General features: G+C 29.7%; 4 protein-coding genes across 11 annotated transcripts; 1 reads left to right on the plus strand and 3 right to left on the minus strand.

Moving 5' to 3' along the window:
- Positions 1–1603: 1603 nt before the first annotated feature.
- LOC143145677 (rhomboid-related protein 4) lies at positions 1604–3465 on the plus strand. 3 transcript variants are annotated; one of them, XM_076309275.1, is made up of 3 exons: positions 1604–1768; positions 2264–2523; positions 2614–3465. In XM_076309275.1, the coding sequence occupies exons 2-3, from the start codon at positions 2401–2403 to the stop codon at positions 3244–3246; spliced, it is 756 nt and encodes a 251-aa protein (XP_076165390.1). In that variant the 5' UTR covers positions 1604–1768; positions 2264–2400; the 3' UTR covers positions 3247–3465. The 3 variants fall into 3 exon arrangements, with proteins under 3 accessions (XP_076165390.1, XP_076165391.1, XP_076165392.1); XM_076309276.1 differs by lacking the exon at positions 1604–1768 and adding an exon at positions 1775–2243 and having other exon boundaries at positions 2326–2523; XM_076309277.1 differs by lacking the exon at positions 1604–1768 and adding an exon at positions 1775–2122.
- A 91-nt stretch (positions 3466–3556) lies between these two features.
- Positions 3557–12116, minus strand: Shtd (anaphase promoting complex subunit 1). 5 transcript variants are annotated; one of them, XM_076309270.1, is made up of 22 exons: positions 11947–12116; positions 11633–11776; positions 11239–11556; positions 11092–11162; positions 10904–11016; positions 10407–10676; positions 9920–10316; positions 9813–9854; positions 9554–9743; positions 9075–9480; positions 8021–9004; positions 7698–7951; positions 7369–7627; positions 6797–7300; positions 6518–6722; positions 6118–6438; positions 5810–6038; positions 5534–5739; positions 5099–5438; positions 4371–5019; positions 4171–4299; positions 3557–4098 (listed from the first exon to the last, which is right to left on the minus strand). In XM_076309270.1, the coding sequence occupies exons 1-22, from the start codon at positions 11968–11970 to the stop codon at positions 4016–4018; spliced, it is 6138 nt and encodes a 2045-aa protein (XP_076165385.1). In that variant the 5' UTR covers positions 11971–12116; the 3' UTR covers positions 3557–4015. The 5 variants fall into 5 exon arrangements, with proteins under 5 accessions (XP_076165385.1, XP_076165389.1, XP_076165384.1 ...); XM_076309269.1 differs by having other exon boundaries at positions 3558–4101; XM_076309274.1 differs by lacking the exon at positions 9813–9854 and having other exon boundaries at positions 11947–12104.
- Positions 12117–12670: 554 nt separating this feature from the next.
- Arp1 (Actin-related protein 1) lies at positions 12671–15549 on the minus strand. Its single transcript, XM_076309400.1, has 7 exons — positions 15395–15549; positions 15021–15085; positions 14519–14845; positions 14114–14423; positions 13767–13940; positions 13606–13668; positions 12671–13520 (listed from the first exon to the last, which is right to left on the minus strand). Exons 1-7 carry the CDS (start codon positions 15440–15442, stop codon positions 13377–13379), a joined length of 1131 nt encoding a protein of 376 aa, XP_076165515.1. The 5' UTR covers positions 15443–15549; the 3' UTR covers positions 12671–13376.
- A 599-nt stretch (positions 15550–16148) lies between these two features.
- Gcs1 (mannosyl-oligosaccharide glucosidase) lies at positions 16149–19675 on the minus strand. Of its 2 annotated transcripts, XM_076308751.1 has the most exons (5): positions 19471–19675; positions 19331–19349; positions 19033–19242; positions 18709–18899; positions 16149–18619 (listed from the first exon to the last, which is right to left on the minus strand). In XM_076308751.1, the coding sequence occupies exons 2-5, from the start codon at positions 19346–19348 to the stop codon at positions 16573–16575; spliced, it is 2466 nt and encodes an 821-aa protein (XP_076164866.1). In that variant the 5' UTR covers position 19349; positions 19471–19675; the 3' UTR covers positions 16149–16572. The 2 variants fall into 2 exon arrangements, with proteins under 2 accessions (XP_076164866.1, XP_076164867.1); XM_076308752.1 differs by lacking the exon at positions 19331–19349.
- Between the last annotated feature and the right edge of the window lie 120 nt (positions 19676–19795).

Below are 19795 nucleotides of genomic sequence, written 5' to 3' on the forward strand. Positions count from 1 at the left end.
AATGTGAAAAATATAATGTAATTGTTTCTTAAAAAATACAAGATCATAATACATCGAAATGTGTATGTAGATTCCCCTATGAAATTAGGGGCGATATGTAATTTTTTCTTAATAAATAGTAGTCTACATTGACTTAATAGTTGCACTTCCAATGCCTGTTAGAATGTAAGTATCAGAGTATAATTTTTCCATGAAAAATAGGAAAAATAATTTGCCAAAATGCGTACGCAGGGTCACGGTTAAAAGGTAAGTGCCAAATATAATCAATACGTAAAGTCTTATGTTAAGAAATATGCTTAGAGTGCGTAATACAATTAAGTATTAAGTAAGACAGCTTCCGAAAAATGTTTATAACTAGTTAATGTCAATAGCAATCGTTGCGGAAATGGTCCTTGAATCTTGCTATGAATATTTGCTACGCAACGCGTATCCAAATTATGCAATTATTTGTCCGAAAAGTTCATAAAACTATCGATTACCTAGTACACTACAAGCGTCCTGCACACGACAGCTTCCGAAAAATGTTTATAACTAATTAATGTAATTAACAATCGTTGCGAAAATGGTCCTTGAATGTACCCACGAACCTTTGTTACTCGATGCAAATCTAAAAGTTCACATTTTTGCGTTGCAAATGTGTTAAATTAACATTTTTTTCCCTTACGCGCCAAAGTAGCGAAAGTCGAACGACCTCCTCGATCATTCTGTGTTCCTGCTACCAGAGCTCGGTATCAGGCGAACAGAAATCACAGTTAATCGACTCTCTCATTCTCCATCTCTCTCGCACGATGTTCTTTTCTCTCTCTTGCGTCTATGGACGACATCCTCTGTCATTCTGTGTTCCTGCTCCCAGGGGGCGAAATTCAAGACACGTGGTCGCCTCATGTTACATAGAAACATGGTTTTCCGAATACGAAAAAACTTATTACGTTCGTAAATTGTTCGTAACGATTCAATGTTGAAATCAATCAATGTGAAAATGATTCTTGAATGTTACCACGAACCTCTGCTGCGCATTACGTATTCAAATTATGCAATTATTTGTATAAGAGGTTAATAATACTATCGATTACCTCGACTACTACAAACGTCGACAATACAAGAGCTCCCGAGAAATGTTTATAACTAATTAATGGTAATTGCAATCGTTACGAAAATGATCCTTGAATGTAACGACGGACATCTGCTACTTAATGCAAATCTAAAAGTTCAAAATTTTGCGGTAAAAATATATTAAATTAACATTTCTTCCCTTTTGCGCCATAGTAACGAAACTCGGACGATCTCCTCGATGATTCTATGATCTCATTACCAGCGCCTATTAGTTTATAACTAGTTAATGTCTGAAGCAGTCGTTGCGCAAATTGTCTTTGAATGTAGCCACGGATCTCTGCTATTTAATACAAGTCTAAAAGTTTATAATTTTACGGTTGAAATGTATTAAATTAACAATTTTTCCCTTTCGCGTCAAATTAGCGCAAGTCGAACGACCTCCTTTAGCATTCTGTGTTCCTGTTACCAGTGCACGAAATCACGAAAGCAGAAATCAAAGTTAGTTGACTACGTTATTCCCCATTCCTCTCGCACAATGTTCCCCTCTCCTCTCTTCACCACTCTCATTCTTTCTCTCTCTCGCATCTGTGAACGTCCTTCTTTATTGTTCTATGCTTGCAGCAGCGAACGTTTTTAAATATGAACGTAGAAAGAAAAGTTTGTTTCGTACGTGGTGTGGAGGAAGTGAAAATACGACTTGAATAAAAGCCATTTTGTAAGTTACATGCTGTGCACGATGCCGTAAACAGCGTTTACTATTTGTTTATGGTGTTATGTATAGTGTGTATCAAGTTATTGCACTTCATTATGCAATTGTAAAAAATACGTAAATGAACAAAGATTAATTAATAAATTATTGATCAAAACGAGTACTAAATAATAGTGTCTTGAATGTCAACTGTTTAGGAAATTGTTGATAAGTATTTAAGAGAATAATATAAGTGTAAAGTGTTGTAACTTGACTACTTTTACCTAACATAGCAGAGTTCGTTTCACCTGGGAATGAATTTCATATCAAAATTATATCTAAGAAAATGTAGTAGTACATAAATGTGTTTTTATTGGATTGGTCAGTATATTCGTACGAAGTGACGTGTTGATTTCGATAAATACGTGTGCTTACAATGGATAAATGCAACAGTTTGATTGTTAATTAACGGCATAAGACATCATATTGGTAAAATTTTGAAGTATGTTATTTTATTTTTAGATGATTTAACCTATACATTTTAATATAGAGATGATTCCAATTTTAAATGTGCACGTATCCAGGGAACAGGCGAAAAATAAATTTCCACGTATTTAAGAAATACATTTTATTAGTTTTTGATGAATTGATAAGAAATTATGAGGCCGGCACAAAGAAGACAGCAAGGCTTGCAATACGGTGTTTTATTGCTGGGTATGCAAGCCATGAATTATGGTATTGATAAAATTCCACCAGTTACTTTAATCACAATCATCGGACAAGTAAGTGATTGTCTAATTTTATACATGAGATTGGTCAATATACTATCATATTTATTGAATTATAAAAAAAACAAATTTTCATGCTTGCAGGTTTTGTTATATGTTGGTTTAATAAAAGTTCCATGGAATGCAGAAGAAGTATGTATATCTACGATAAAAGTGTTTAAACATCGCAATTGGAAATCATTTTTAGTATCAAACTTTGAGCATGGTTCGGATATGCATTTGTATTATAATATGATATCTTTAATCCTGAAAGGCTCATACTTAGAACCTATGTACGGAACAATGAATTTTGCTTTCTTATTAATTATCCTTTCACTTGGATGCAGCACTATGTATATAATCTTAGGTTATATCTTAATGCAACTAACTGGAGATTATGCGTATTACACACAATGCGCTATTGGATTCTCTAGTGTTTTGTTTGCATTGAAATTAATTGTAGTTTGTGAAGAACAAGACAGAGTGCACAATGTTGGTGGGTTTAGGGTACCCAGCAAAATTGCTGTTTGGGTTGAACTAATCTTAATTCATCTTTTGGTTCCACAATCTTCGTTTATAGGGCATCTTGGTGGTATTTTCGTTGGTTGCCTATATTGTTATACTTTTATCGGTGAAATAGTTGATAACTTATTGTATAATCTAAGTAAAAATCCAATTATACACGAGGAAGAATTTTATAGAAGACGTAGTTTATTTTCATTTTCCTTTTCAAACTGAAAATGCTTTAGTCTTGAGATTGTAATCCTTATAATTAATGGATGGGAAATTTTATTATCAAAAAATTGAGTACTTGGTTTCAAACGTTCACCTATTTACTTGTAAATTTACATATATTTTGATAAAGGTATACTATACTTATATGTTAATATTTTTACTTCCTTAGCAGAGTACTCAAGTACTTAGTAGTCCGTATATGCCAGATTTATAATTTAAAGAAATAAATGTTTATAATACTGATAGCAAAATCTTAGTAAAATCTTTTTATTTATTATATATTTATTTATATATTTAAATATTGATAAGTGTATATTAACTGAGTTTGTAAGGACATAATCAAGTTAATTAAGAGTATTCAAATTATATGTAGAGATATACTAGAATACTTGTGTTTAAATGTACATACAAAACAATGTGAAATTACATTCTGAATTATTTTATACTGTAAAAAATATTTGTTACATTATATAAAATAATAAATTAAATTCTTATTAATACAGTTGTTAACTTATTTAAACTTAAACACTGATCATATATATGTATATGTGCGGGCGCGCGCGTGTCTATAGATATTTGTACATTACACAATATACTTTTAATAAGAAAACAGATTTATCTACATTATCATATTTTGTACATCAAATAGATTAATGAAAATCAGTATATATTCTCCACAAATGCAACTTAACTTGATAATTGATTTTTTCATTCAATATTTCACACACAAACGAAATGTAAATGTTTAAAGAATTAATATATAATATAATAATTAACATGATTTAAAAACTTTATACAATTTATACAATATAACATTGGGTATTTTAGATCTTACTTCCGGGTTTAATAATGACGCTACTGAAAACAGAATAATAATAAACATAAATAAATATAAAAATATATCAATAAGTAAATAAATGAACTTACAAATTGTTTGATCATCCATTTTATGAGGTATTTCATAAAATATGAAGTACGAGCACATTCTTTGTAATAATGTTAAATCACCCTGAATAACTCCTGTAGTTAAGTAAGATTTAATGTATGGCCATAGATCTATATGATAAAAATTCAAGATATTAAATATTTAGAAAAATCAAATTGTAGAAAGGGAATATAATAATTACCATGTTCCCAACTATCCATAATATATGAAATTTTCTGTTTAATTGCAAGTACACTTTCTACACTAAGTAGTGGATTTTTATTTTCTGTGCAAGTCTTTTTTAATATTTGGGATGAAACAAGTTTTATTTGCCACACAGAAAAACTATTTGGCTCTTTTTCTATTATTTCTATACTCTTTATCAGATTTACCCATAAAGGAAGAAGAGTGACTTTATCCTTTATTACACATTCATAAACAATTATAGCAAATGTATGTAGGAATTGTTTTTCAAATTCAGTCATTTCAGAATGTAGTCCTTCTAATTTATACGAATAACTGGTATTCTTTAAACCAGATGATGACTCTGCAATTTCCATTCTTTCGCTGGAAGAATCTGGTTGCTCGTTCCAACTACCACTTATCCTTTCAGATGTATCGCTCAAGCTCTGAGTTAAATATCCGGAACTACTTTTAATTGAATTACCATAGGATTGGGCATTTAAGTTATTCTCAATTTTAATTTTGTCTTTTTTAGGCCATTGTAAAAAGTATTTTACTATATTCAATACAGTCTTATTATTTGTAAATGAAGTTACGTATTCGGGACGAGTGGCCCATGCAATAACATTTTCCGTTGTTAATGTTTGAGCAATTAAACTTCTAAAACCCTGAAATATTTACAATCGATAATAACTTTGAGTACATTTATATTACTAAATTTCAGCAAAGAATTAAAATAAAAATTACATGAGGATCTTCTATATATGGTAAACATCCAGCTCTTTGTTTAACGTCTAAGGATTCACATTTTTTAAGCATATTTTCAAGCTGTTGCCAATTACGACCTTTTTCAAAAACAATTTCCCAATATCGCTCATCTTTTAACTCAATCTTTTTAACATTACATAGCTGTGGTAATAAACATGGAGCTTGGAGAATCAAATCTTGTCCGTCTGCTTCTTTTTCAGATTCAAATGTCAAGTGTATAGTAGTATAGCAGTACTGACAATTATCGATATCTCTAGGCAAAATTACACGTGGTTCAGCAGCCAACACATATAGATGCCTTAATGCTTGTAAATGATACCTATAAACCATTGAATTATTTACAAAAATACAATAATTATTATATTAATAAATCTTTCTATAAAATTCGTATAAAAAAACTCCATTGACATTGACCTATTATCATTACTATGTGTTGGGAACTTTGGGAAAAGAGAGATTATGAGAGCAGCTATTGCACTAGGACTATTAGAAAGAGTGTACTTTCCACCTCCAAGAAACAGTAGGCCAAGGGCCATATGTGTTGCTAAATGAGATCCATATGTAACAACACTACTTGCAGGTCCTACACGTGTTCTCACATGTCGGCATATTCTCATAATCTGTAATATTAAAAAATAAGTAGCATAACAAAAAATTATTTATAATAAGTCACCCAATTATCAAACTTACCTCCAAATCACCTGTGCCTGCCATTACAGCAGCGGCAGAAAGTAAAATAACATTTAAACATGTTTCAATAGTTGATTTGCCTGCTAATTCAGCAATAGTTTTATGCGACAATGCCGTAAACATCTGAGCATAGTTATACAACGTTTTGAAAGCATTTCTATTAGCAGTGCCTGCATACTTCAACCCTAAAGCCATACAGGCTCCCGCAATGATATTGCAGTAAGCTTGGCTGCATTTTAATTGACATTAATTAATATAAAAGAAATATTATAATTATGTTATTATTAGTATGTAATTTTTATGCTAACTTCATGGTTTCCAAGTCTACATTCTGTGCCATTTCAGATGTTGGTTTCTGCAATCTATACTTGTAAACAATATTGGGTACGTGACTGGAGACCCACGTTTTTGTTGGTTCAATTTCATTCCAAAGAATAAGTGACTTTGCTAATATTCGTAATAATAAAAAGTCGGGTCTTACAAAATCTAATAAGTATTGAGTGTCAGGGGCTTGCATCCATTCTGCTACTGCTCGGTTTCCTGTATTGAAATACATGAGACCTAGAGCTATTGTTGCTCCAGGACTTGTTACATCAATGTTTATAGAATCACCTTCTCTTATTTGATAACTACAAATATAAAAATGAGAAGCATGGAAAAAATTTATTTAATAGTAGTACAATTTTTATAAAAACATAATATATTTACCTAGGTGATTTATATTTGTCTTTTTGTGCTCCGGTAAAGGGTCTAACATGTCCACCAACCATATAATAATGTAAAGTATCTGGAATATTAGCTAAATCTGGTCCACCTCCACATCCTAATACTACTAAACCTAATGCTAACCCCGCCGCTAAAGAATATGATTCTCGATCCACACAGTTTTTCATTTCTGGTCCTGGAGGTCTACCTATACATATAAAATTTACACATTTTAGTATAACTATTGATTCTTATAAGTCAAAAATTATACTGAATACTTACCAATTTCTGACAATAAGGCATGTGAAATGTGTCTATGAGCAGTGCCTTGATATACTAAACCAACTCCCATTAAGGCAGCAACCTGAACGTTCTGTTGAACGTTTAATTCGATACTTGTAGGCGGTAACAGTGTTTCCACATGAAGTGATAATAATTTAGTCATCGAAACATTCATTGTACCACTATGTGTTGCCGATAATCCCAGTAAAAGACCAACACTAGTAGCCTCGTGGCATTCAACTAAATATTCATACATACTAAAAGGCGCTAAATTCTTTAGATGACCATTCAAACCAAGGGCCATTAAGAAACCCGAATGTTCAATACCAAATTCTCCTTGTTGTTGTTTATTGTATACTATCCATGTTGAATCGATATTCGATGCATCTGGATGAATACGAAGGCCTGCAGCTACACCATTATGAAATAATGGCCATAAATTCATATTTGGTGGAACATCTATGTGAGCTAATTCTACGGTGGTTCCACGAGGTGGTGCTTTTCCTAAACATATAACAATACTTTACAACTGCCAAAATACAAGTACAAAAATAATTATACTTTATTCATACCAGTTAGACAAAGTCGAGGTATTGGTAATTGCTCTGTAATAATAGGAATCGAAGTTCTAAGTGTAAACATGCCTCTAGCTACTGGAAGTGCCATTGTTCTTGTACACAGTGCATGTAAATGTTTCTCCTGCTCCTCTATAAATTCATGATCACTTACATCTGGTCTCTGTACTATTGCTATTTTTACTGGTTTTGAAGAATTAAGAAGTTTCCGAACTTCTGCTACTCTGTGATCTTTGTTAAATCTTAATTTTAATACCTGCAAAATGTTATAATTAATATATGTAACAAATAAGAAAGTTATGAATATAAATATTCTTTAAATGTACAGCATCATCAAATTCCATGCCATCATCTTGCTCAGGATCCTTGATAGAATAATTTTTGCCTTCATTTTCCATATGTTGATTTGATCTAGATGATTTTAAATGTTTCTCTAACGCGGCTAAATCCTGACGATCTACTAATTCATAGGCCTCCATCGGCCAATTCGATGGAGGTCGTTCTCTACACCTATACATCACATCTTTTAACAATAGTGATACACCAGGAGGTAAAATTTCAAGATCTTTCTTGGTCATATCTGGAGTAAAATATTTTAATTTTAAATTGAATTTTAAAGTTACTGATATTCAGAACATAAAAAACTTACCCATTTCATGATATAGTAACACTATTCTATCTGTCGTGGAATATTCAATTTTTTTAAATATTTCTTTTTCATGTTTATTTCCATTCTCCTGAAAGTCTATCCGACTACCAACTGGTACTATATGTTTTACGAATTTATCTATTTCTAGTACATTAATTTCGTTTTCATGCGCTATGAGTGCCGTTAAATAAACTATATTCTTTGTTCTTGAATTTACTTGGCTCAAATAAGGAAATGGTGCTATTTCAATTTTATTTAATAAATTATTTAATGTTTCAAATACATTTGGTGGTTCTGATGGTACATAATTTGGTATAGTAATTTTCTGTAAGTCTGCTTCACTAAACTGCGATGCAGTATTTTTTAAATGGCAAAGAGAAGGAAAATCAAGAAAATAATGATGAGAATACATCATAAACTTCAAGTCTAAGCTTAACTGATACAATAACTGTGCAAGTAAAGGTAAACTTTCTGACATTACGCAATTTAATTTCAATTCCTCATATAACAAGTGCAATGAAAATAGAACAAATGGAAAGTATGGAAATAAAATAGATTGTACATTTATTTTGCCTGTATTATTTGATTCTTTGATATTTGGTATTGCTGCTTGAAGTGTATTTGATGTTTTTTGTAGACCAAGTATATTTGAAATAAAAACTTGAGAATTTCTATTTTTAATGGAATCTATCATGTACATCCAATCATCACTGGATCCAGAATTATTTGTTTTCTGTTTTTTTGGCTCCACCATAGAACTATTGCGTTCGGCAAGTTGATCTTTTTCATTTCTTTGAATTAATTCTAACTTTTCAACTTCGTATCCCAATAATGTAAACAAAACTACAAGAAACAGGTACCACTCTTTTTCTGGTGAAAAATCTTGAGGTCCAGGAGCATTTCGAGCTCCATACCATTTTACTAATAATTGCATTGCTAAATCTTTTTGCAAGACACTTCTTAATGTTTGTAAACATTTAGTAACTATAAGAGTATAAAAAAAATCAATTTATAAGAATATATGCAATAACCATATAGTTAAACTTATACTTACCTAAAGGAGAAGTACTGGATGCTGGTAGTGTTATCCGAAAGAAGCTCTTACTTCCATATTCTAAAGTAACTTTATTTCCTACTGCTTCTTTTAAAACAAGAAAATTGGAATCTACTAAAGAATTTTCTAATAGCATAGGTGGTCTTGCACAATTTCCTCCTACAGGACTTAGTAAGTGCATTCCTTCCTCAAACTTAATGTCATGAGGAACTGCACAGTTTTGAGAGATTAATGAACTTCGACGTGGAAATGGAGAACCTAATTTATGGTTAATACTGGATAAAAAATAATTGCATCCAGTTAAATTTGGAAGTATTCCTGTTACATGTAACTTGCCAACACAAGTCATACCAGAATATAATACAACCCCATTTGACAAATCCATTGTTGCTATCATGTGTAAATTCTAAAACAGAATGATTTATTTTATATTCACGATAATAATAAATATAACAAAAAGATTGTTAATAAATACTAACTGGTACACTAACAGCATCCTTTGCTACAATGGTTGTTACCATGCCAAATATAATTTGTTGTTGTTTGTTCGTTTTCTCAAGCCTCACTAGAAAGAGTTGAGATCTATTTGGAACTAAGTAACACAAATAATTTTGACCAACAAGATCTGATGATAGAAAAACTTTAGATGCCCGACCAGACACGACATCCCTTAAAAATAAAGGTAAAACTATTAATATCAACACTATATTCTTCTACATCAAAATTTGTTTAACTTACTTTCTAGTTAAAAGCCAAAGGAATTGAAAACATAAGGAAAATCTGTAATAGGGTATTTCAAAATAGGATTATGAAGGATTAATAGTACTAATAAATATAACACTTACTTCGGAATTCCAACATTTTCACTCCAGACATGATCTAGACAAATTTCGGGATATAAAGGTTTACTTGGTGTAATAATATCTTGCAGCTGTATGTTACTACAACTGCCAATAGGACTATTTTGTGTATGACTTAATGCAGTAGTCATAACTGTATGATGCAATCTGGTGTGATGAATAGCTGAACTTGCCGGTGCACCAAGTAAAGGTGAAAAGCCAGAGTGAGTAGGTGATTGACAACGTGAAATGGTTGCCATTGGGCTCTGAGATCTTGAATGCTGCTGTTGTTGTTGAGATGGCGATGGTCCTCCTGAACAAGTAGTAGTATAAGATGTTCGAGAACCAAATGGACTATTTGACATTCCTAATCCCATACTACTTAATTGTGGATTTGGTACTCCTAAAGTGAAAGTATGTTGCTTATTAAAAAAGAAACATTATGATTTACCAAATATACTGAAGTTTGAAAAAAAGAAAAATTGTGATTTACCAAATATACTCAAGTGTCCTTTATTTGTACAACTTTTGTTATATGAAAGATTACTTCCAATATTTAATGGTGATGCACTAGCCGATTGATTAAATATACTAGGAGTAGTATCGGTACTTCCACAAACCATCTGACATTCTTCTACCAAAGCCTTACGTATTTTATATACAGAATGTAAACCAGTCTTTGTATCATATATCACAGCTAAAGATGGTTCAGAACTAGTAAATACAATCTGTTGATTTGAATCATACATGTACGATATGTTTCCTGTAAATATTATAATAATTTTATAGATAATAGGTTGTTCAATAAGTTTTGGCGTTTGATAAAACTGATTAAATAGTACTGTTTTATCGAACAACAAAACTTATTAAGCAACCTAATACTATACTGTTCAATAAGTTTTATCGAACATCAAAACTTATTGAACAACCTAGTATTATACTATTTCATTTTAGATATTATAATGAAATTTACAAAATTTATAACAATACCATGCTTAATAAGTACAGGACAAATTTCATCTAAAGGATGCATAAGAGAAAATGTCACTGGTAAATTTGTGTCACCATGTGTCTGTAATCTATTTCCATCTAATGATGCGTGTCTATAAACATTAAATACATAATATCAAAATACTTTATCTCTTAAAAATTGCCATCTTTAAAAGCAATATTTAAACCTTATTTCTGAGGCAGAAACTTGTGATTTTTCCAACAGAATTCCATATTTTGTTGACCAAACTGCAGATACCTAAATTATAATGTAATTATACATTTATCTATAATCAAAATACTAAAATGATGATATTATTGTATTAAAATTTCACCTGAAATTGTAAGCTGGATACATAATCTTCTCCAGTTTCTGTGAATACTTTAAGAGTATATGAGTCAATTAAACAAATGCATTCTACTGTTCTATCATTATTTTCTTCTTCTTCAACTTCTTTTCCTTTTGACAAATGATCAGGTACATTGGTATGAAATTTACACCATAGTGCATGTTCAATATCTGTTTCACAATTGTAAGTTGTTTGTAATACCTGGGTAGTTTGATTACCCTTCGAATGAATAGCAACTTTGCCTAAACAATACAATTCTTCTTCACCACATGCATCATTTTCACGTACAGTCCAAAATTCTTTCTGTGTGTTTAAATACTTTCATTTACCAAAACTTTGAAATATTAGAAAATATAAATATACAAGATTATCAACTTACAGGTGACCTTTCTGAAATATTTACTTGACTTAATTTTTGCAACAAAATACTTTCTCCTGCAACTGTTTGATTGGTTAATATTTGTTGACTAATTACTGGTTCAGGATGCCTTAAAATTGTTCGTCTTCCACCAGGAGCATATTCCTTCAAAAAAACATTATAGAATTAAAATTCTAATCATTTAATCAATTACCTACATGTCTGAATTAATATACAGTGTTTTTAATATTATATTATTATAAAAATAATTTATGTCAGCATTTTATCATGTATTTTTATTCATTACATTTTAACCTAAGAAATGTGTGACTTACCACCGGTTCTGAGGCGGCAATCATCTTCTCCTTAGTTTCATCCAGATTTGCAGACTATAGTTGTTGAAAACCAGAAAAACAATACTACTCAATATTTATTTAAAACTGTATTGTAAAACCAACTGAAAATGTGTTTGTCGATATAATATTATTAAATGCGTCACTAAGGATGTCGCCATATTCAAACGTACATATCAAATTGATATAATACACAAACTGTACATACTATACCTAAATATAGATTAAAAAGGCGGTCAATAACATTTTCATGATTAATAAAATTTACATCAATAATAATAATGCAATTTTTATTACAAATTAAGATACAGATATTAAAATGAAAAATATAAATATTACATATATTAATTATACAATACTGATTGTTAACATAATTTATGCTGCTCGGATAAAAAATGTTACATCTTAAAATTGAGTAACTAATAAAATTATATGTTTATGTATATGCAACAAAAAAGTATAATACTGTGCTTCAAAAAGTGTGTGATAATTATGAAGTTCTCTCTTTGATTACAAGAATGGATTTTATCACAGTTGAAAAATATACAAACATAGGCAAATATTATCAATACTCCTTTAGTAACTTTACAATCAAGCTGCTATTAAATGATATTGATAATTGTCAACTACATATTAAATATGAAACTCTTGAATACGTATATGCAATTTACTATTATATGATTATAAAAATCGATGTAATCATTCATATGTGTAAAGAACTTATAGATTTATTTTACGAAAGCATACATATTTACAAATACTTTGCAAAATTGTTACTGTAGATAGAAATTACATCATCTTTTCCCTATAACGTTAAATTGGTTAACTAAAGCACTTAATTTTACATCAAATATAATAAAAATGTAAATAGTATAAAAAGCAAGTATGTGATCTGCTCGCAAGAAAGTGAACTTATGATTAGAAACAACTTTCTTAAAAGAATACGTTCAAAGGTTGAAATACATTTTTTTATGTAACAAGCTCGCACCCGAAGCCTGACTTTTACAAAAACTTTCATGGCTATGTAAATTTGCAAAATTTTTAAATGTGACTAATTTTATTCGAAAAAAGAGTGTTTAGAGTTTAGTCTTAAAAACTGTGAAAATCTTAAAATCAATTTGTAACCTATAATTCCCCTTTCTTTGAATTGAGTCACAAATACATCTTGTAAAAATGATATTTTAAAATAAAGAATTTAATTTGAAATCTAAAGATAAATTTAGTAATTAGTTTCACTTATTTAAGTAAATTTAACTTTGGAAATTCATTTATGTACATTTCCAAGAAACCGTAATAAATAGATAGTTTATAAAATGAGAATTTACATGCCAATTTTCGTGCCGAATATGCCATTACTTATGTGTTGTACTTAAATTATTTCTTATAACATTTTAAAATTTTCTAAACTAAATTCAAAATGTTTTACGATTAATTACTCTTATACCCATTTCATCATAATCTCTTTTACTAACCCACATCTTCTTAAAAGTATCTAAGGAAGCCAAAATGGATCCACCAATCCAAGTACTATATAATCGTTCTTGAGGTGCAGATATCTATACATTACAATTAATATATTATTGGACAAAAAAATTCAAAGAGGAAACAATATTTGAGTACTTATTTAAATGTTATACATACCCTAATTTTTACATCCTTTGGTGACATTTTACGAATTTCAGATAATAATCTATCACCAAACCCCTAATATGTAAATAAAATATACAATATTATTCACCTCATATGTAACATGCATTGTATGTATATTAGTACAAATAGAATCATATTAATTTCATACTTACGCGAAATAATGTTGATCCTCCTGATAGAACAATGTTTTGGAACAAGACCTTTCTTAAATCCAAGTCAGATTTTTGAATAGAATATGTCAATACTTCATGAAGGCCTTCACACTCTTCTCCAATCAGATCTGGTCTAAAGAGAATTTCAGGAGCTCTAAATCGAGCTGAACCAATCTATTGTAAATAATTATCATACTTTATATACTATCACACAATATAACATTTTCATAAAGTTTTCATAGAAGTTTATAATGCATTATAATATTGTAGAATTGAATTATAAAAATAACTGTATAATTACAGTCGTAATTAACAATTAATTTGCAACTAACAACTTAAATTATTACCTTTAGATAACTTCCATCAGGTAAAATATACTGAAATTTTTCTGTATCAATTGTTTCCTCTTTTTGAGGATTACTAGCAAGGTAGCATGCCCGTTCTTTAATTGTCCTAACAATTTCAAATTCGGCTGTAGTTCTGAAATTAATACCCTCTTTACGTAAAAGAAGCCGAAGATGCCTTGTGACATCACGTCCTGCTATATCAACCCTCACAATACTATGAGGCATAGCAAAACCTTCATAAATAGGTACTGCATGTGTAACACCATCCCCAGCATCTAAAACTACTCCTGTTGTTCGTCCTGTGGCATATCTATTACATTTGAAAAATAAAGATGTTACTTGTTATATAATAATACTGCTAAATTATATTATTTAAAAAATAAAAATCATAAATTGAATACCTACAAGCTAAGTACAGCTTGCATAGAAATAAATAAAGCTGGAACATTAAATGTTTCAAAAAATATTTCTGCAGCCTTTTCTCGATTTTTTCTTGGATTAATAGGTGCTTCTGTTAATAGAACTGGATGTTCTTCGCTAAATGTAGCTAATTGGTCTTTACTATATACATAAGACCAGATTCTTTCCATATCATTCCAATCTGTAACAACTCCATGTTCCATTGGATAACGAAGAGATAAAAGGCCGCGATGTTCCTCTGCTATTGGACCCACAAAAAGATCGCCTTCTAAAGCACCAGCCATAACACGTACATGTTTGGGTCTGCCAATACTACAATAAATTTGATATTATTAATAATATTCTTTATCAATTGTTAATGATATTATAATATATATATTGTATAAAAACTTAAAAAACAGGGTTTTTTTACTATCCATCAGTAGTACTAAAGTAAATAGACCACTGTTAAAAATATTAACTACATCACATAGAAAGATCTACTTACTAGTTTGGAAATCTGCATTTTGGTATCTGATCACCTGCAAATCCTGCTTTAATTACACCAGAACCCTAAAATATGTAAAAAATCGCGTAACAATGTCAGTATCGATTTTAAATTAAAAATTATTATTATTTCCAAAAGATTATTAAAATCTTTTGATGTACGAAACATTCACAAAACAAAACACTAATTTTAAAAATTGACACAAAATTATTTTAAGAAACTGGATAATATAAATAATGTTGATAGTTTCGAAGAGAAAGTGTGAAATTTTTTGGCGTTACTTAGGAGCCGACATTATGGTATGATTCAATTTGACATACCGTTACAAAGAATGTAAAAAGTCAAACATTTCTTAAATTTGATAGATCGCTTACATTGTCAATAACAACAGGTTGATTAACTATCACATCATAGGGCTCCATAATAATTTAAAATATGCACTATTTTATGTAAGAACTTTGAAAATTCACAACCGTAACCCCACAGTCACACACCTATTCTCTGATGAGGTCTGAAGGGAGTTATTGACAGCTGAGCGAAGCAAAATTACTTTTTCTTACTAGCAGCAACAGGATTGCCAATAGTACATTCAAACTTATGTTTATATATTAGAATTGAATAAAAGTTAAAACAGAAGGATTTAAAATATTATTTTCAAATTGTAAAATCAAATATTTTTATACAATAAATAAGACAATACTAAATTATAAAATACTTATTAAAGAATTACATTATATGTACTTAATGAAGATATTAAGTACAATGAAATATTTATTGGTCATATCTATAAAAAAAATACTTAAAAACATTAGATGTGTTTATTTCAAAATTACTTAACATTACAGAATAAGTTTTATTGAACAAGTCACAGCCAAGATTTAAAAGTTTCTTATGTGTTTAACTATTTTATTTGAAGTAAAAGAGAAATCGTGTTTTTAATTTTAATACTTTACCATTAACTTAATTGTAATATTTTCTTCTTGCAGATACACAATATTGATACTTTAAAGAACTAAAAAAAATAATTATATTTAAAACAATACAATAATACGAAAATAGAGTTAAAAGTATAGAAATAGTATAAAACTTTATTTTACTTAGATTAAAAAATTATTGTGATGTCTGCTCAATTCATTTATATATATTATATTTTAGACAACTAGCATTTTAATTAAAAAATATATTATTTGAGATCATTATTAAAATGGTCTTTACACATAATAAACTTTATGTAATTACAATACACGTTATAAGTGAATGTTCAAATATGCTTCTAGGTAGTCTAATCCAACTCTTTTTAATATCATTTCTTAACCGCTTCTTATTTGTATTTTATCGAAATCATTCTATGAAAAGAGAGTATCCTTTTGTGAAAATTATCATGGTAATTTATCAATGTCTATACTTGACAACTGGTAAGTCATTATCGTTATTTGAATACACAAATCTATTTTTCTTTTCACGTTTTATGCAAACACTAAGAATGTTTTTTGATTTAGCTGTCATTAAATTGATACTTATGAAAGTAACCATACACAATATGTTTCTAAAATTAATAAATTTCCGCCATAAGTAGTACAATTAGAGATGTCCAACCAGTGAATGGATGACTGCCTTTTCCTTCTCCGTGAATATCTCCATAATTTTCCCATATGTATCCCGTCTTTTTGTATTGTTTCATGATATTCTGTATTAAATTTTTTCTTAAATTCTGATAAATAGTTTTTGCGTTTCCTTGGTATGGGCCTTCAATAGTGGAGTAATAACGCGTCGCTCGTACTGTTAAATAGTTCAGATTTATCCAAATAGCTCCTCGCCAATAAGGAGCATCATGTTCAGTATTATATTTCATATATAATGGCGATGTCTTTGTAAGTGAGCGTAAGCCATATTTAGTCCAGAGAAGATTGGGATTTGTTAAGTCCTGTAATACTTTACCTAACTGTGGAGACTTGGGATCAATGATTTGCAAAATAAATGGAAATAATGAAACGTAACCAAAAGATGTATCAACATATCTCAAAGTTGGATCTTCTAAGACTATCCGTATCATGTCTGATGATTGTGCGTGTGATCTTGGAGGTGGAATTGGTCTTCGTAAAGTAACCTTGTCAGTATGCAATCCAAAATCAGCATAAGTTTGTGTATTTGATGACCAATGTAATTTATTTAATAAATTATTGTCTGATAAATATTGATATGTTTCCTGATACTTATTATTTGGACGATTTAAAATTTCACTAATTTGAAACATAATATTAGCAGCAAATGCAATCCAGCAACGTAAATCAATATGTCGTTCATCGAGATTTGGATGAGAAGCTCTTGGATAATCATCTAATCCAGATGTGAGTGTCTTAGGATTTAATTCTCTATTTGTAGTTCCATCTCTACCTCGCCACCTATATGTGCTTGCCATGTCTCCAGTTTGCGTAGTATTAAACCAATTAAACCATGCCTCAAGACGAGGATATAATCTATCAAGAAACTGAAAATGATTATCCAATATTTCTCTATTATAATGTTTAAGAATGAAATGTAATGTCAAAAAAAATGTTGGTGGATTAGCATTTCTATTTATTTGAGTCACAAATTCTTCTGGAACTTTTGCTAAAGCTTCTTGACCCAAAATCATTTCTCTTGGAATCCAACCTTCCACATTCATCAAATCAAACCAGTGGTTTATAATATCTAATTCAATTTCTAAATCCCATGCTGATATAAGTAATCCATGGAAGCCTTCATCCCACAGAAAACCTCGTGGGAAAAAACTTCTACTAGGTACAGCAGTATACAAAGGTGCTTTCCAATAAGGTACAGGTCCTTTGGTATATTGGCTCTGTACTTGTGAATTTCCATAGAAATAGCCTATAGAACCTACCATATTTGACAGTGCCATTTTTGCAAATGTAATTTCCTCTTCATTATAACCTTTTGTTCTTAATTTAAATATTTCTTCAAATTTTGCATCAAATAAGTTTCTTTGTTTTTCCAGAGCTCGTTCATAATTTTGTCCAGTTAATTTCTCAACTCTATTTATAAAACTACCCGATTCATAACTGGCTTCAATTTTAAAAGGAATCCTTCCTGTTATTTGTGTTACAATAAAATTTGCATTTTTCTTTTTTTCATCAGTTGCTAATGGTATTTGTTCACCTGCTAAAACTATATGCTTCTTTGAAGATCCTTTATGAGATGCTCTTCTAAAGTTGTGAAGTACAGTTTCTTTTAATAGACTTAATCCAGGAGCAATAGTTGCCAAAAAAGAATGCTCTTCTATATTTCCTTGTATTACATTAAAATTTATGGTAAATGAGCCTAACCCTTGGGTATTCCCTTCTATACCAGTTATACGTTTTTCATTCCCAAGATTAGCTTTAATCCATCCCTTAGTATTTTCTTCAATGGCTGCATAAAAAAGTAGGGAAATTTCTTCACCATCTCGTACTTCATTTTCAGATGTTACAGCAATTCTTGCTGTCCAATCTCCACCATGTTTACCACCAGGTTTTTTGACAAATGTAGTATTTAAAATAGCTGAATTATCCACTATCTTCTGGATACCAAAAGATCTTCCATCATGCTCTATCCATGCATAACTAAATTAAATTTAAAAAATAAACATCACATATATACACACGCGTGCGTGTTAGTAAAACTGTATTATTATATAGAAAATTTTATTTACCTATCTAATCTATCCCCTTGCTCACACCAGTGCCTAAGGCCACTACCATCTTGACCCAACAGATGTGGAAAATACCACATCAATCCTGTCACCAAAGATTGTGGATCTCTTGTTTTTAGGCCAAAATAAACACCTGGCCGATATGTACCCCAATATCTGTTTGCAATTTCTAATCCAGTAGCTGTAACTAGCTGTTTTTAAATAAACAACCTTAATATTAAATAGAACTCCAATGTTGTGAAACAATAATCAAAAATTATAACAACTTGGTTGAAGTAATAGATTATTGCTTAATGAATAAATAAAAATAAAAATAAATTATACCTTTTCTACATCATATGGTGTATTAACCCTTGTTTCAAGATATCCTTTGTAACTAAACCATGTAGCTATGGCAATGCATAAAACTGTAATTGTAGTATTCAACATAGATATTTTAAATTTACCTTCTCTTTTAGTATTAACAGAATTTAAAATTTTGTTCTTTATTTTCGTAGTTTTATCTTGTGTTTTAATCTTAGCCATTTTATTTACCTTAAAATAAATTATAAGTATTATTATCCAATAGTTCTATATTTACAATCTAAATAACAAAATTATGGTATAAAAAAAGATTAATTACATTCTCGTTTTTCTTCATACTAAAAATAAAATTTCATATAGATTTTAAAAATGTAAACTAAATAAAATAATAAAATTAATAATTTAAATAAAATATTACTAAGCGTTATAAATATTAATTGAAACATTAATTATAAATACCTTTTCTTGCAACAATACTATTATTGTTAGTACAAAGTATAAAATAGTTAAGTTAAGTAACAATAAAATAGAAAATCAAATTAGGAATTTTGTTTCTCCTTCACGCGGTACATTTTATTCCTTGTAGGTTATATTCGATGATAAATTTATTGCTTGTTTGATAAAAATCGAAAAATAGAATACATTTGAATATTTTTAAAAAGTGTACAAAAAAAATATACAATGCTTACAAGTTACATAAGTTTGTTTTACTAATTTTATCATTGAGCAATAAAATTGGATAAAACCTACATATACGAGAAAGTAGCGCTGTGGTTTAAATAAT

Source organism: Ptiloglossa arizonensis, chromosome 4 (assembly GCF_051014685.1).
Source record: "Ptiloglossa arizonensis isolate GNS036 chromosome 4, iyPtiAriz1_principal, whole genome shotgun sequence".
NCBI lineage: Eukaryota > Metazoa > Arthropoda > Insecta > Hymenoptera > Colletidae > Ptiloglossa > Ptiloglossa arizonensis.